The sequence below is a fragment of the Papio anubis genome, chromosome 1 (assembly GCF_008728515.1).
Source record: "Papio anubis isolate 15944 chromosome 1, Panubis1.0, whole genome shotgun sequence".
Taxonomy (NCBI): Eukaryota; Metazoa; Chordata; class Mammalia; order Primates; family Cercopithecidae; genus Papio; species Papio anubis.
The window spans coordinates 10,843,855-10,860,470 of record NC_044976.1 but is presented as its reverse complement, the minus strand read 5'-3'; the positions used below and the strand labels follow the sequence as shown (position 1 = coordinate 10,860,470).

General features: G+C 49.2%; 1 protein-coding gene across 6 annotated transcripts in view; it reads right to left on the bottom strand.

The window, feature by feature from the left end:
* The window catches only part of MFN2 (mitofusin 2), a 30,833-nt gene extending 16,863 nt beyond the window's left edge, over positions 1-13,970 (bottom strand). The window contains exons 1-5 of one of the 6 annotated variants that reach the window (XM_009194805.4): positions 13,683-13,935; positions 12,071-12,215; positions 11,588-11,655; positions 5,550-5,728; positions 2,559-2,694 (exon numbers count right to left, since the gene is read on the bottom strand). In XM_009194805.4, coding sequence (XP_009193069.2) covers positions 2,559-2,694; positions 5,550-5,724 — 311 coding nt within the window. In that variant the 5' untranslated portion in view covers positions 5,725-5,728; positions 11,588-11,655; positions 12,071-12,215; positions 13,683-13,935. Of the gene's footprint in view, positions 1-2,558; positions 2,695-5,549; positions 5,729-11,587; positions 11,656-12,070; positions 12,216-12,335; positions 12,380-13,682 lie in introns of all 6 variants that reach the window. The other 5 variants (XM_021936049.2, XM_021936045.2, XM_021936043.2 and 2 more) reach the window with 5 other exon arrangements.
* Positions 13,971-16,616: the final 2,646 nt, after the last annotated feature.

The window sequence follows — 16,616 nt, the reverse complement described above, 5'->3', positions numbered from 1 at the left end:
AGCTGGGACTACAGGCATGCGCCACCATGCCCAACTAACTTTTGTATTTTTAGTAGAGACAGGGTTTCACCATGTTGGCCAGGCTGGTCTCGAACTCCTGACCTCGGGTGATCCTCCTGCTTCAACCTCCTAAAGTGCTGGGATTGCAGATGTGAGCCACCATGCCCAGCCTACTTTCTCATTCTTACCTATCACACCCCTTTCATGTAATCTGGTGGGGTTTTTTTGGGTTTTTTTGATACAGGGTCTTGCTTTGTCGCCCAAGCTGGAGTGCAGTGGCGTGTGGCATGAATAGAGCTCACTGAAGCCTCGACCATCAGGGTTCAATGATCCTCCCACCTCAGCCTCCCAAGTAGCTTACACTATAAGTACGTGCAACCACGCCCAGCTAATTTTTAAATTTTTTGTAGAGATGGGGTCTTGCCATGTTGCTTGGGCTCGTCTCAAACTTCTGAGTTCAAGCAATTCTCTTGCCTCGGCCTCCCAGTGCTGGGATTACAGGTGTGAACCACTGCACCCGGCCATTTCTGCTTCTTGAAAATAGCTCCACTCAGCAGACTCATCTGCTCTGAGTCTCAGAGCTTTCAACCTGTGCTAAATACAGTGTTTCTGAGTTAAAGTTTCCCAGCCACATCACTAGAGCAGAACTACAATGACCTTACCTGCACCCACTGAGACAGGCAGCCCACTAGCTCACCTAAGTAGGGGTCATACCTCCCAGGTGAGGATGAAGAAATGATAGTTCAGAGTACAGGACCACACCTGAGGTTACAGGTCATCAGGAACAAGACTCTAGGCACAGTGCCTATTCCCCAGGCTACCACCAGGTGCCTAGCATACAATCTGTCTAGATGTCTTTTTTCCTGTATTAGATGTGTATGTGTGTGTGTGTGTGTGTGTGTGTATATATATATATATACATTTTTTTTTTTTTGAGACGGAGTCTCGCTCTGTCTCCCAGGCTGGAGTACAGTGAGGTATGATCTCAGCTCACTGCAACCTCTGCCTCCTGGGTTCATGCCATTCTCCTGCCTCAGCCTCCCAAGTAGCTGGGACTACAGGCACCTGCCACCATGCCCGGGTAATTTTTTTGGATTTTTAGTAGAGACGGGGTTTCACCATTAGCCAGGATGGTCTTGACCTCCTGACCTTGTGATCCACCTGCCTCGGCCTCCCAAAGTGCTGGGATTACAGGTGTGAGCTGCCGCACCTGGCCATTATGCCAGTTATAAATGTTTGGCATAGTACTTTGGGTACATTGTGGCTTCATAAGGGCCAGTGTTAAAACTGCTTCCATGTCAAAGCAAAGAAAACTGCCTATATATTGGTTTGTCCTGGTGGGGAATAAAAAGGATCACTGGTTCCAGTCACAGGAGTAGTAACTGTGGGTACCTTAAGGTTTGGGGCACTTACAAGGCTGTGGTAGAAACAGATACCCCATGGATATCCCATGTTAAACCATGTGTATCTGGGGAATACTCAATCTCAATGTGCACACCTTTGACTACCGCTGTGGAAGCGTTCCTTTAGACAAAGCTGTGACCCAATTTCACTCTGGATCAGGACAGAAACGGTTCACATTCCATTATTTGTAAAGTTATCTTCTGTTAGCTTTCATTATTTTTGCTACACTCATTTTATTTGTATTTAAAATGCTTTAGGCAACCTAAGAACAAATGTAAAAGTAAAGATGCAATAAAAATGAATTGCTTGATATTCATTACTTCATGTGTATCAACAAGCATAGCACTAAAACAAAACAAAACAAAAAAACATGTATTTAACTTATTTTTAGGTTTTATGCTTTTGTGAATTTTTTTTTTTTTTTTGATGCTTGCCTAACATGCATGTGCTGTAAAAACAGTTAACAGGGAAATAACTTGAGATGATGGCTAGCTTTGTTTAATATCTTACGAAATTTTCATGAACAATACAAACATAATTGTTAAGAACATGTGTATTAAATTCATGTAAGTGGAATAAAAGTTTTATGAATGGAGAAAAAAAAAAACCAAGTACTGTATGATTCTACTTACGTGAGATACCTAGAATAGTCAAATTCATTGGGACAGAAAGTAGAATGGTGGTGGCCAGGGCGAGGGACATGTGGGGACAGGGAGTTATTGTTTAATGGGTATAATACGAGCTTAAATTTTGCAAGATGAAAAAGCTGTGGAGACTGGTTGCGAATATACCCACTAGTGAACTATATGCTTAAAATGGTTAAGGGGGTAAATTTTATATTATATCCTTTTAATCACAATCAGAAAATTAAAAAAAAGTCAGGCTTGATGGCATGCACCTGCAGTCCCAGCTACTCCTCCGGAGGTTCAGGTGGGAGGATCACCTGAGCCCAGGGAGGTCGAGGCTGTAACGAGCTTCCAGCCTGGGAGACAGAGAACCCTGTCTCAAAAATCGAATAAATAAAATATAAATTAAAAGGAAAGCAATGAATTCTGAAGCGTGTCCCTGCCCTGGAACGTTCTGTGGCCTTGCACAAAGTGCCTCCCTCCCTCCTAGCCAGGAAGAAAGAAAGGGTGGGTGCCACAAGGACATACCGGCCAAAAAAAGCCACTTTCATGTGCCGCCGAGCCAGCACCTCGCTGATGCCTCTCACTTTGGATAGGTAACCTTTGACGTCCAGAACCTGTTCTTCTGTGGTAACGGGGTCCAGTTCTGCATTCCTGTAGGTGTCTGGAGGTGGGGATGGAACATGGGTCACCACGTGGTCAGAGGAGTTCCACAGTCATAAGTCTGGAAGGGCCAGAGCAACCGCCCTGCTTACCCTAAATGAGTCCACCTCTGGCTCCCTGCAGCTGACAGGCTGAATTCCAGATCCTCTATGGTGGCCCCATGGTGTGGTGGTTAAGAACATGGCTAAGGAGCAACACTGCCTGGTTTTGAAGCTGGGTTCTTACCACTTTCTAGCTCTGTGGCCTCAAGCAAAAGAACCTTTCTGGGTCTTAGTTTCCTTAGGCACAAAATGGAGATAATGACAATATCTACTTCATGAGACCACTGTGAGGATCAAATGAATTAAAATACAAATGCTGTCAATGGCGGTTGGTGTAAGATGAATACCTGAATGTTAACTGCCATCCTTGTTCATTTTTTCTTAACAAATATTTACAAAGTTCTTACCACATGCCAGGCACTGTTCCTTTCACTTTTCAAATTCGTTCTCTCCTTTGGTCCTCTTTATTAACGTGGCTCCAGAGGTAGTAAAAGGCAGAGCTAGGATTTGAATTGGGCAGCCTGGCTCTGGAGTCCAGGCTCTTAACCACTCTGTGTCACTTCTCGAGGCCCTCCCTGCCCTGGCCCTGCTGGCCTCTTGCCACCCGCTGCCTCACAGTCCTCCCTCACCATATCCCCAAACTCACCAGCTTCCTCAGCCCTCTGGCTCTGCTCCCTGCTGCCCAAACCCCTTCCCACTCTCTGAAGAACTGACACACTACACTGCCTTGGGGCAGCTTGACTCATTCTCACTTGACCTCGAGTCTAGCTTAGACAGCACTGCCCCAGGAAGCCTTCTCTGACCACCCCTCCAACCTGAGTCAGGACCCTGGACCCCTTCTCTGTGTGCCCCAGCACCCTGCACTTCTCCCATCTCAGCTCTCACCTCACCATAAGTTAACTGTCCAGCTCACCTGTCTGTGTCATCTACCTCATGAGGGCCACGCTATCTGATCCCAGCACCCAGCAGGTGCACAAATGTTTGCTACGTGAGCAGACCTTTGGATTACAGCACTGCTTTTTTCCAGTGCCCTTAACAGGAAGATGGCCAACAAATTACTCCATACAGGAGCAACTGAGTGAGATCCCACCACTGTCCTGTCTAGGACACGCACTAGACAAGCTGGAGCACAGCCAGGTGTTCAGCCCCCCTGCACACTCCTGGGAACTACGAGGCTGACAGGCCCCAGCCCTGAGAACACTCCCAAAGCATGTGAAGCATGACAAGGGCCCGCCCACTGAGTTTCCCCCGCAGCCAGCGCCATGAAAGGAAGTGACCAAGTCAACAACACCCCCATCTCCCCGCCCACAATGTCCACCGGTCACCTCTGCCCCAGAGGCATCAATATTCCTCCCTTATATGGGCAACTAGGCATGGCCTTTGGAATGTCCCTCAGAGGAAGCTGGTTCTCAAGCATGTGACTACACTTAAAAGTGGGAGCCAGCAGGCCGACAAGCTCTTGTTACCTGCCCGTTAGAAACAGTCCCCAGGCAGGAACCATCCCCTCCCTGACCCAACACAGCTCAGGATCACTCCAGCTCTTTCCCTTCCATTTAAACAACAGGGAGGCCTCATGTTTTCACACAGAGAGAAATCAAAGCATGCATCACATAAACATCTGCATTAAGCATGTGTCTGTCCACAACGTCATCTGAGTAGGTGACTCAGAGCTTTCAAGAGGGTTACTCTGGGCTCCCAGAGGGCAGTGGCCTGATCTACCCCATCTCTGCATGCCCAGCACCTGCCACAGGGCTGGCACACCACAGCCACTGAGTTGGGATTATTTCAACTACCAATCATACTACTTTAAAATTCAGATTTTAGTTCAACAAGTATTTAGGAAACACCTTCTGTTACATCAAGTGCCATGCAAAGGGCAGGGCACAGATGAGGGCATGAAATTGGACAGTCTCTTTCTTCAAAGGGAGCCTCGTGTAGCAGCCTGGCGTGTAAAACAACGAGAAGTCAAGCTGCTCTCGTTGAAAGCAGAATGGAAAGAAGGTGGCCCCCCTGAGCCAGGGGCCAATCCCGGAAGCCCCACCACTGAACCTCTAGGGTTCTGCAGACTAGAATCTGAAACCACTGTTCACACCTGAGCCCCCTTTCACAAGTGAGGAAACCAAGGGCAGATAAGACTCAGCTACTGGGTCTCCACAGACAATCTCAGGACCTGGCGCCTAAGTGCCCTTCTAAAGAGGGAGCCTGAGGAAGCAAGCGCTGGAGTTGTCACTCAGACGAGCGGGGCCCCGGGAACCAGTCCTTCTCTGCTGATAAACAAGGAACTAGAGGTTGGGCTCAAATTAGTAACTAGTAGAAAAGGCACAGGTGACATGAGTTTCCTATAGTTCTGTCACCAATCTAAAAATATAAAAGAGAGGGCGCCCCGGTCAGGCATCACTGACACCCAAACAGTGCCTGGTATTAATGGCAGCCAGAACTAGGCAAAGGAAAACACGTGGGCTCTGGAGTTGGAGACACCTGGGCAAAGCCCTGATCTATTACTTACAAGGCATCCGACAACTCTCAAACCTCAATTTGCTTGCCTTGTAAATGGGGATAAGATTCACCTATCTTTCATGATTAAATGAAACGAAACCTGTGGACTTCTAAAGTAATTACTAAATGGCAGTTCCCTTGTCTTCCTGGCCTCATCTCCCCAGACTCCAATTCCAGATGATTTCAAGAGCAGAGCAGTTCTGAGGCTATCTGGGCATGAGTTCCCGAAGAGCAGAGCTACACTTCCCCACCCACAAATCCCACTAGCTAAACATCTAAACAGGTAAGAGTGGGCCTGGCTGAGCAGGTGCCCCCTTACCTTCAAGGAAGGTGGCGCTCTCCTGGATGTAGGCCCCCAGCTGCTCAAAAATGCCATTGATCTTCTTCTTGGCAGTGACAAAGTGCTTGAGTGGGGAAGCATTCACTTCAGCCATGTGTCTCTTATCTTTCTTGACTGTGACGATAGTGTTGCATCGAGAGAAGAGCAGGGACATTGCGCTGCAAGAGAAGCCAATGTGAGCGAACACAGCGATACCTACCTCGGGACATCCTGCTGGAAGGATGGTGGAATGCTTGGGGGAGAATCAAGAATATGGGGATCTCAGGTCACTGCAACCTCCAGGACTAGAACAAAGGATGGTGAGATAAGAAGTGTCTCAGGCTGGGCATGGTGGCTCACCCCTGTTTCTCAGAACTTTGGGAGGCCAAGGCATGTGGATCACCTGAGGTCAGGAGTTCAAGACCAGCCTGGCCAACATGGTGAAACCCCATCTCTACTAAAAATACAATAATTAGCCAGGCCCGGTGGCACACACCTGTAATCCCAGCTACTCGGGAGACTGAGGCAGGAGAATCGCTTGAACCTGGGAGATGGAGGCTGCAATGAACTGAGATCATGTCATTGTACTCCAGCCTGGGTGACAGGGTGAAACTTTGTCTCAAAACATGAAATAAAATAAAATAAAATTAGCCTGACACAGTGGCATGCATCTGCAGTCCTAGCTACTTGAGAGTCTGAGGCGGGAGGGTCACTTGAGCCCAGGAGTTTGGGCTGTAGTGACCTACGATTGGTCCACTGCACTCTAGCCTGGGAGACGGAGCAAGACCATATAAAAACACTACTGGTTAGGGCACGGGTTCAGTGGCTTATACCTGTAATCCCAGCACTTTGAGAGGCCAAGGCAGGCAGATCGCTTGACCTTAGGAGTTTGAGACCAGCCTAAGCAACACAGGATCCCGTCTCTATTTAAAAAAAAAAAAAAAAAAACCAGCCGGGCATGGTGGATCATGCCTATAATCCCAGCACTTTGGGAGGCTGAGACAGGTGGATCACAAGGTCAGGAGTTCAAGACCAGCCTGGCCAACATGATGAAACCCCGTCTCTACTAAAAATACAAAAAAATTTAGCCGGTTGTGGTGGCGGCCGTGTATAATCCCAGTTACTTGGGAAGCTGAAGTAGAGAATTGCTTGAACCTGAGAGGCGGAGCCCTCCCAGCCCAGCCCTCCCACTATGCCCCACCTCTTTTGACCTTTGACCAAAGACCTCTAGGACTTTGGAGTCAAGTCTCATGACCTCTAAAATGTTATTCTTATATGAAAAGATAAGCTACAAAGATGTGTGGGATTGGGTGAGAGCAAGAGATAGTCACACAAAAATAGACTGTGATAATATGGCCGGGTGCAGTGGCTCACACCTGTAATCCCAGCACTTTGGGAGGCTGAAGTGGGTGGATCACTTGAGGTCAGGAGTTTAAGCCCAGCCTGGCCAACATGGTGAAGCCCTGTCTCTACAAAAAATACAAAAATTAGTCGGGTGTGGTGGTGCATGCCCATAATCCTAGCTACTCAGGAGGATGAGTGAGACAGAAGAATTGCTTGAACCTGGGAGGTGGAGGTTGTAGTGAGCTGAGATTGCACCACTGCACTCCAGGCTGGGTGACAGAGTGAGACTCTGTCTCAAAAAAAAAAAAAAAAAAAAAAAAAAAGACGTACAATAAACAAAGTGTTGGGCCAGGCCCGGTGGCTCAGAAATGTTGGGCCGGGCGCGGTGGCTCATGCCTGTAATCCCAGCACTCTGGGAGTATGAGGTGGGTGAATCATTTGAGGTCAGGAGTTCAAGACCAGCCTGACCAACATGGTGAAACCCCAGCTCGACTAAAAATACAAAAATTAGCCAGGCATGGTGGCAGGCACCTGTAATACCAGCTACTCGGGAGGTCAAGGCATGAGAATTGCTTGAACCGGGAGGTGGAAGTTGCAGTGAGCTAAGATCGCGCCATTGCACTCCAGCCTGAGTGATAGAGCAAGACTCTATCTCAAAAAAAAAAAAAAAAAAAAAAAAAAAGCTCAAAAAGAGGCAGACACACCAGAAGGTAGTGTCCAGGGTAAGACTGGGAATTCTGACCCCAAAAATGGATCCCTGCCAGGTCCCTCAGAGTTCCCACCATGGCGAAAGGTACTTCTTGAGCAGAGCCCACCGATCCTAGGAAGTCAAAGGGCAAAGGCCCTCCTGGATGAGGGGGCGTGTGCACAGCTGACTGTGCCAGGGTCTGTCACTGCCTCCCCAGCCACCCTAATCTTAGGGCCCTCAGTTCTCCACCCAGCAGCAAGCTCACTCTCTCTAGACGAGAAATGAGGTGTTGCTCCCGAGCAAGCACACGAGAAACTTCCAAATGGGACCAAAGTATGTTGCAGAAGGTCCTGAAAAGCAGAAAGAACACCCAGAAGAGGTACATGAAGACCAAATGCCACAACGGACGTTTAGGAACTAACCATCCCAAAGAGTGGGCAGAAGACAGACCGACCCAAAGTGGGATAGGGACCCACATGTGTGCCCAAACCAACAAGTTCTTGTGCAATGTTAATGATTCCTCTGGAGACGAGGGAAGGAAGTGACCCCACTTCCGTTTCTACATTCCTCCTCAGCATGACGCCACAGCTATGAGAGATGTTTTCTCAGCATGGAAGCCATATGTGCAGGGCTTAAAGACAGTACAGCTCTGAGGAAGGAAACTGCAAAGAAAATGCTACTCTCACTCTTCCAAAGCAGCAAAGGAAAAGTGCACTGAAATCAGGCTTGCCATGGCCTGGCAGATCAGACTGTTCGAGAAAGAGGGGATGTGGCAGGCACAAGAGGAAAGCCACCCAAAAGGAAAAGAAAAGAGATCAGGGGCCAGGCACGGTGGCTCATGTCTGTAATTCCAGCACTTTGGGAAGCCGAGGCAGGCAGCTCACCTAAGGTCAGGAGTTCAAGACCAGCCTGGCCAACATGGTGAAACCCCATCTCTACTAAAAATACAAAAAATTAGCTGGGTGTGGTGGCGCATGCCTGTAGTCCCAGCCACTCCAGAGGCTGAGGCAGGAGAACCACTTGAACCTGGGAGGTGGAAGTTGCAGTGAGCTAAGATCTCACCACTGTGCTCTAGCCTGGGCGACAGAGCGAGAGTCTCTCTCTTAAAAAAAAAAAAAGAAAAAAAGAAAAAGAAAAAAAAAAGGGATCAGGGATGGGGCATGGTATAGTACTACCTATGACAGGTTTTGTAATCAGGCAGAGCCAGGTTCAAATTGTGACTATATTATTTCTGGGCTGCTGAAACTTAAGCAAGTTATTTCATCACAGAACCTTGGTTTCTTCATGTGTACAACAAACAAGACACCTATTGCAGAGAAAAACTGTCTCAAACTGTCTTTTTCTCTACTCTCACACCATAATCATCAACACAAGAGACTTCTGTGACCAAATGTGAGGGGGTTTCTTCCCCACCCCAAGCAGCGGACACCAGCTGGGTGTCCTCTCACTCAGTTCTCACACTGTCTACCCGGAGAGAGTGTCAGATCCCACGGGGTGAGGGCTCAGTCCCCAGGACTGCCCCACCTCTCCACCACCACGCCTCAAACATACCAGTCGCAAGTCTGGGCCTCCAGAACTTCTGACCAACTGGCTTTAGGCTGGGGTTCCCATGACCCCCTCTTTGAGTTTGATTAATTTGATGGAGCAGCTTACCTAACCCAGGGAAACACTTGTTTACTGGGTTATGAGGGCTATCGCAAAGGATACAGATAAAGAAATGCTTAGGGCGAGGTACGGGGGAAGAGGCATGTAGCTTCTGTGCCCTCCCTAAGCAGGCCTCTCTCCAGGAACCTCCGCGTGTTCTGGTATTTGCAAGCTCCCTGAACTCTGTCCTCTTGGATTTTTATGGAAGCTTCATGACATCAGCATTCCTTCCCCCAGGATACAGGATCCAACCCTCTCAGGGGAGGGTTTTAAGGCCCACAGTCAGAAAGGTGGGGAAAGATTAGGGTGGAAGGAGAGCAGGAGAAGGTCAGAGGCCTGCCCCTGAGGCCTACCACATCTAATATTATAACATGAAACCAGAACAAGGGCTATAGATAGGAGTTACAGGCCTGGGTCCATAGATGAAACCCATATCCTCACACCATAATACCATCTCAACTGTGAGAAGACTAAAGCTGATGATGCAAGCAACGTGCTTCACATACAGTAAGAGCTAAAAGCAGCTTTACATGTTATAAAGCAATAACAACAAACTCTACCAGCAAGATCACAAGACTCTCTCCATGAAAATCCAGCCTTCAGGGAGGGCAGAGGCAAGTCTGCCAACTCACCCCACACACACCACTCCCTTATCCGCTACCACGGAGATCAAATACACAGGTCAGCTGGGGAAGGATCAGCGATACCCCACCCCAGAAGTGACTTGCTGCAGGAAGCAAGTTCCCCACTATCAGAAGCAGATGCCTTTAAGTTCTGGTCAATGTTTGCAAGCCCAGGGGATATAAAACCAAAAGCATTAGTGCTCACTAACTGCAAGACTTAACAGCGTGTACACCAGTAGAAGCTTGGGAGCTCCAGGTTACAAGGTCTGCTAGGAGCACAGCCAATCCAGGAGCCTCCCTGCTCTCACCAATAACCAACCTGCAGCAGCCTCCAAACCCCTGGCGTAAAACCTACCGTCAACCCCTCCAAACTCTGCCTGATTTATCTGGCTCTGCTAACTTGCAAGCTAAGATTCCACATTTGTGTTGCATGAGCTGCTTTCTGCCTGGAGTCCTCCTTCCTTTTCCACCCATTTGGCATACTCCTACTGTCCTTCTACACCCAACTCAATTGTCACTCCCTCCATGAAGCCTCCTCTGATGCCTTATAGAGAACAAACAACATCACAGACCCGGTTTTTATCACATCCTGTGTCCCCCAATTATCTCAAGGCTTTGACTGCTGACTCCCTACTCCTCCGGAGTGATGCGGGGCAGCTGGGTTCCTGCTCCTCCTCTGGAAAGCCTTGATAATCTCTGCTTCACCACAGAGCTCGTCGCCACAGGCACGTGGGGACCATCCCACAAGCATAGCCTGAGAGCCTGGCTCCAGTATTAGTTACGCACTAAGCGTCACACTTCAAGCTGTGACTGCCTCATAAGTGCTCTGGAGATTACAGTTTTGGATAGTCTCTGGCAGCACTTCCCAAAGTGTGGTCCACAGAACTCTACTTGCACCCAATATTCCACCTAAAGAAGGTTCAATAGTAGAATCAGTTTGTAAAACACCATATGCTACTATTCCCCTCAGTGGAGCACACCAGCACAGCAAAGAGTTTGTGAAGGAAGGCTTGTTGTAAAGACACTAGTTTAACTGTATTGAATTCAGCATTTCACAAATATATTCAATTAAAAAACCCTTCTGTGTAATAGTTTTTAAAATCCCGGGCCAGGTGCGGTAGCTCACGCCTATAATCCCAGAACTTTGGGAGGCCGAGGTGGGTGGATCACGAGGTCAGGAGATCGAGACCATCCTGGCTAACACAGTGAAACCCTGTTTCCACTAAAAATACAAAAAATTAGCCGGGCGTGGTGGTGGGCGCCTATAGTCCCAGCTACTCGGGAGGCTGAGGCAGGAGAATGGCATGAACCCGGGAGGTGGAGCTTGCAGTGAGCCGAGATTGTGCCACTGCACTGCAGCCTGGGCGACAGAGCAAGACTCCATCTCAAAAATAAAATAAAATAAATAAAAAATAAAAATAAAAAATAAAATAAAATAAAAAAACCCGAGGATAACGCTTTAGGGAAAGGCCCATTCTTTCTGGTACTCTCTCACCCCTACCCCCAAAAAGTGTGCCAGGGGCACAGTATTGACAAATATTAACCTAAGACCAGAAATGAACCTAGTTCTAAATGGAAACTGCTATTAGCCCTCCAAGGTGGTCCAAAGTTTTGCCTCAACCTAGGCTATCAGTCACGGAGTATTAGGTATCTTGGGAGTAGAGACAACAGTAGCAAAATTCACTGCAAGGTGTGTTTGGATCCCAAGCACAGTCCCTGAATCCACACCACCTCCTTACCCAGTGTTATGTACAGCAACTCCTAGCAGGGAAAATAAAATGGATCCACGGATCGTCTGCTGGCACAACTGGAAAAGAGGAGAAGCTGAGAAATCGAAACAAAAGAGGATACAGGGTAAAGGGGACAGAGCAGAATCTTAGAAGAGCAGTGACAAGGAGCCAATCTGTGCTGGACAGAGACGGGGAAGAGCCAGCACTGCGGAGAAGACCAAATGAGGGAGACACAGACTAATTCTTCGGGGAGCCCAAGAGATCCCAGCCACTTCCTGAACTGTCAACTTTTAAACAGGCTCTCTAAGCAACCAGCGAAATCCTTCACGGAAGTAGAAAAGAGATACAGCAGTTTTTCAACAGAAGTTAGAAAGCTGTGGCTCTATACAAAGAGGATGCCATCCAAGAGACTTGCCACCAGAGGTCCAGGAGAGCATGCCCCTGTCCACTCAACTCAAATCCAGGGTGCCAGAAGTCACAGCTACTACTCACTTTTTTGGATGGTGAGAGATCTTCACAAGGTAGGCATCATGGACATGGCTGGAGTCCAAAAGACAAAAAGATTCTGAGTTCTCTTCTGTCTTGTCTCAGGTTAAGGTTGGTTATTGATTCACTGTGTTGACTCCACCAGTCCTGACTTATTAGAAAAGAAAAGGGAGATAGATCAGGTGTCCTCCCCCCCCAAAAAAACACTGGTGTACAAAACATGTCTAATCAGGTTTCAAGCCAAACAAACTCATCCCTGAGGGAAGCTTACTCATTGAGGTATTGTGGAGTTGCACTGGCATGTGAGGAAGTGCCCTGGGGAAAAAAACACAGAGGTGTGGGACCAATCCTGGCTATGCACAAACATGTGGTCTGCCATGTGCGGGTTTGAGGCTCCCTGCAGGAGCCCTAGGAAAGGTACATCTAGAGAGGGGAGAGGAGGACAGAGCAAAACCAGGAAAAAAATTGGGCTTGAGGATTGTGGAACAGCTGACTACTGGGCAACAGAAGAACTGACTGAAAGCCAATGTGTTCAGCTACTGTAAAGTATCTCACTTAATTCTCAATTCTATGGGGCAAACAGAAGGCTGGAATACTTGAAGATTTATAGACTGTTAGTCGATTGTCTAAGCTGGGATTTGAAATATTAGCTCCCTTTGACTCCAAAGCTCCTGGAGTGCAGTGGTGCGATCTCAGCTCAACCTCCGCTTCCCGGGTTCAAGCGATTCTCCTGCCTCAGCCTCCTGAGTAGCTGGGATTACAGGCGTGTGCCAGCAAGCCTGGCTAATTTTTGTTTTTGGTACAGACGGGGTTTCACCATGTTGACCAGGCTGGTCTCGAACTCCTGACCGCAGGTGATCCACCCGCCTCCGCCTTCCAAAGTGCTGGGATTACAGGTGTGATCCACTGCGACCGGCCTCCTTCCTTGTTTAACTACATTGAGCTGCCTTCCTCCCCCAAGCCCTAAACCTTGGGACACCAGAGGCGGATAACCAGAGCCTTTTTCTGGGTATAAGAGAGAGAGATGATTGAGAATTTAAAGAAAGAGGGCAATGAAGGAGTACGAGAGGGGGTAACGGGCAGTTCTGCCTTCGTGCGTCTAAACAGCTATTTATTCAACATTTTCTGTGTGCCTTCTGTATGTGTGTCAGGCGCCACGTTAGGAATGGATAAGAAATAGTCCTGCCCTCCAGGGCCTTAGAGTCCGGTGAGAAGTCATACAAGTAAACAGGGTTGAACGAGAGGGTAGTAAGTGTCCAAAGTGGGGAGGGCAGGGCGCTCCCGCGGTGAACGTGGACACCTATCAGGTGCTGAGTAAATGCTGGCAAAATGAAGACTGGATGAAAAACAGAAAAGCGGCAGGGGTAGAACGTTGCCGTGAAGGGTGGAAAGGCGGGGACAATGAGAAGCTACAGGACAGCCCACCTCCCAGTCCCAGGTCCCGTGGCCCGCCCCCTCCTCTCGGGGCCTGCGACGAGGCCTGAGAGTGGGGATCCCCGCTTGACTGCATCTCAGACCCCCGTGGCCCCAGAATCCCGTCCGCCTACGCCGAGCTGCTCAGGACTTGCCCGGCCGGGCCGGGCCAGTCCCCGCCACCCCGGCTTGCTGGCCCTCTCACCTTCACCTTCCCGGCCTCGCGGTGGCCATCACACTCACTACGTCACCAGCAAGCGCCACCGCGGGGGGAGCTGGGAGGAGGGAAAGGGACGCGCGCGTCACCAGTCGCCTCAGGATTGCCCCTCGACCCGGGTGAGCTGGTGGACCCTGAGCCCAGCTGGCTCGCCCCGCCTACTCCTTACGCCTTTGCGGCCCCGCGACTGGACACTTCGAGCGGCGCCTCAGCGCGCGACGCCTCGGCCTGCGCGTCCCAAGCCGATGACGCAGAGGCTCGGACTCCCGCTGCATCGTGGGGGCTGTAGTTCCGGTGGGCGTCGGCGGGAGCTGGGGGGCGGGGCAGAGCGGGGCGGAGCCTCAAGCTGTCAAGGGGCTTTGAAAAACCAAGGGCATGGAGTAGAGGTTCCCGCTCTTTCGCCGGTTGTCCTAGAGCCTGACCCTGGGGCCTCTGCCAGCTCTGGAATCCAGATTTGCATTCTGTAATCAGAGGAGTGCTCTCTGGAGGGCCAGGCCTAGGGTGAAGTGACTCATCGGGCAGACAGAAGCGAGCCTGGACGTGCTGCCTGCCCTTCAGTCGCCTTTGAGCAAAGAACAGCAGCAACAAGGGCGAATCAATGCTAGTGACTGAACTGCGTCTCTAACATCCGCCGCTGTGTTTAATCTCCACAGCAGTCCCAAGAGACGGAGAGGGGAGGGTACCCAAGCTCACATGGTTACCCAGATCACTGGGCCCCAGTGATGTGCCAGACACTAGGAAACCGCAGCAAACAGGTCCCCTGCAGGACTTGGCCTCCGCAGGGAAGGCTCCAAGCCTGAGCGCGCCAGAACAGTAGCCACTAGCCACATGTGGCTCTCAAGTCCTGAGCCAGTGCAAACAGAGATGCACTATAAGACTTAGGACAAAAAAGACTGTTAAACTATCTCACTTTTTAGGAAAAAAAATACCGACTGCACGCGGTGGGTGGCTCATGCCTGTAATTCCAGAATTTTGGGAGGGCGAGGCGGGTGGATCGCTTGAGATCGGGAGTTCAAGACCAGCCTGGCCAACACGGTGAAACCCCGTCTGTACTAAAAATACAAAAATTAGCCAGGTGTGATGGTGCACTTGGGAGGAAGAAGCAGGAGAATGGCTTGAACACGGGGGCAGAGGTTGCAGTGAGCCGAGATCGTGCCACTGCACTCCAGCCTGGGCAACAGAGACTCCGTCTCAAAAAAAGAAAAAATGTATATTTTTGAGCCAGAGTCTCACTCTGTCACTCAGGCTGTAGTGCAGTGGTGCAATCACGGCTCACTGCAACCTCGAACTCCTGGGCTCAAGTAATCCTCCCACCTCACTCAGCCTCCTGAGTAGTTGGGAGCACAGATGCTGCAGCCATGCCTAATATTTATTTTTGGTAGACATGGGTAAGCATTTCACTTTGTTACCCAGGCTGGTCTCCTGGACTCCTGGACTCCTGGAGTCAAGCAATCTCCTGCCTCAGCTTCCCAAAATGCTGGGTTACAGGTACCTGCCACAGTGCAGGGCTATTAGCTCGTTAATATTTATATGCTGATTACATGTTGAAGTGATAATATTTTGGATCATTTGGGTTAAATACATTACTAAGATTAATTGCACCTGTTTCTTTTTACTTTTAAAAATGTGGCTACTAGAAAATGTAAAATTGTGGGGAAAAGAGAGATCAGCCTGTTACTGTGTCTATATAGAAAGAAGTAGACATAAGAGATTCCATTTTGTTCTGTATTTGAGATGCTGTTAATCTGATTGTGACCCTACCCCCAGCCTTGTCCTTGCAAGAGACATGTGCTATGGTGACTCAAGGTTTAAAGGATTTTGGGCTGTGCAGGGTGTGCTTTGTTAAACAAATGCCTGAAGGCAGCTTGCTCGTTAAAAGTCATCACCATTCTCTTAATCTCAAGTACCCAGGGATACGCACACTGCCAAAGGTCGCAGGGACCTCTGCCTAGGAAAGCTAGGTATTGTCCAAGGTTTCTCCCCATGTGATAGTCTGAAATATGGCCTCGTGGCATGGGAAAGACCTGATCGTCCCCAAGCCTGACACCCGTGAAGGGTCTGTGCTGAGGAGGACTAGGACAAGAGGAAAGAAGGCCTCTTGGCGGTTGTTGGCAGAGAGAAAAGCATCTGTCTCCTGCCCGTCCCTGGGCAATGGAACGTCTCGGTATAAAACCCGATTGTATGTTCTCTTTACTGAGAAAGGAGAAAATCGCCTTAGGGCGAAAGGCGGGACTTGCTAGCGCAATGCTGCTCTTTATGCACTAAAAAGGTTTATGGAGATGTTTGCATATGCATATCAAGGCACGGCACTTTTCCTTAAACTTATTCATGTCACAGAGAACTTTATTCATATGTCTTAGTGCTGACTTTCTCCCTATAATGATCCTATTATCCTGCCACTTCCTTTTCTTTAAGATGGTAAAGATAATTATCAATAAATACTAAGGGAACTCAGAGACCGGTGCCGGCGTGGGTCCTCTGTATGCTGAGCGCCGGTCACCTGGGCCCACTTCTTCTTTCTCTATACTTTGTCTCTGTGTCTCATTTCTTTTCTCAAGTCTCTTGTTCCACCTAACGAGAAACGCCCACAGGTGTGGAGGGGCAGGCCACCCCTTCAAAAATTACATAAGTAGCTTGCATTTGTGGCTCAAATTGTAATTCTATGGGATGGTGCTGCTGTATCACCACGGTAGAACAACTTCAATTTATTGCCACAAATAACCTCAAGAGGCGAATCAGTACTCTGATATCAAACTGAATGGTTTATCAGTCTCCTGTGAGGATGGCCAAAGGGAGCTGTCCTGTCCACACTGCCCTCTGAGTAGCCTAGTGCCCCGCGGGTCTGTGTGTGGGGCCACACGCAGACTTGGCCTCAGGATGCAGACAGGGCCCTGTCTGGGATGTGGCACGTCTTGGGGCCTC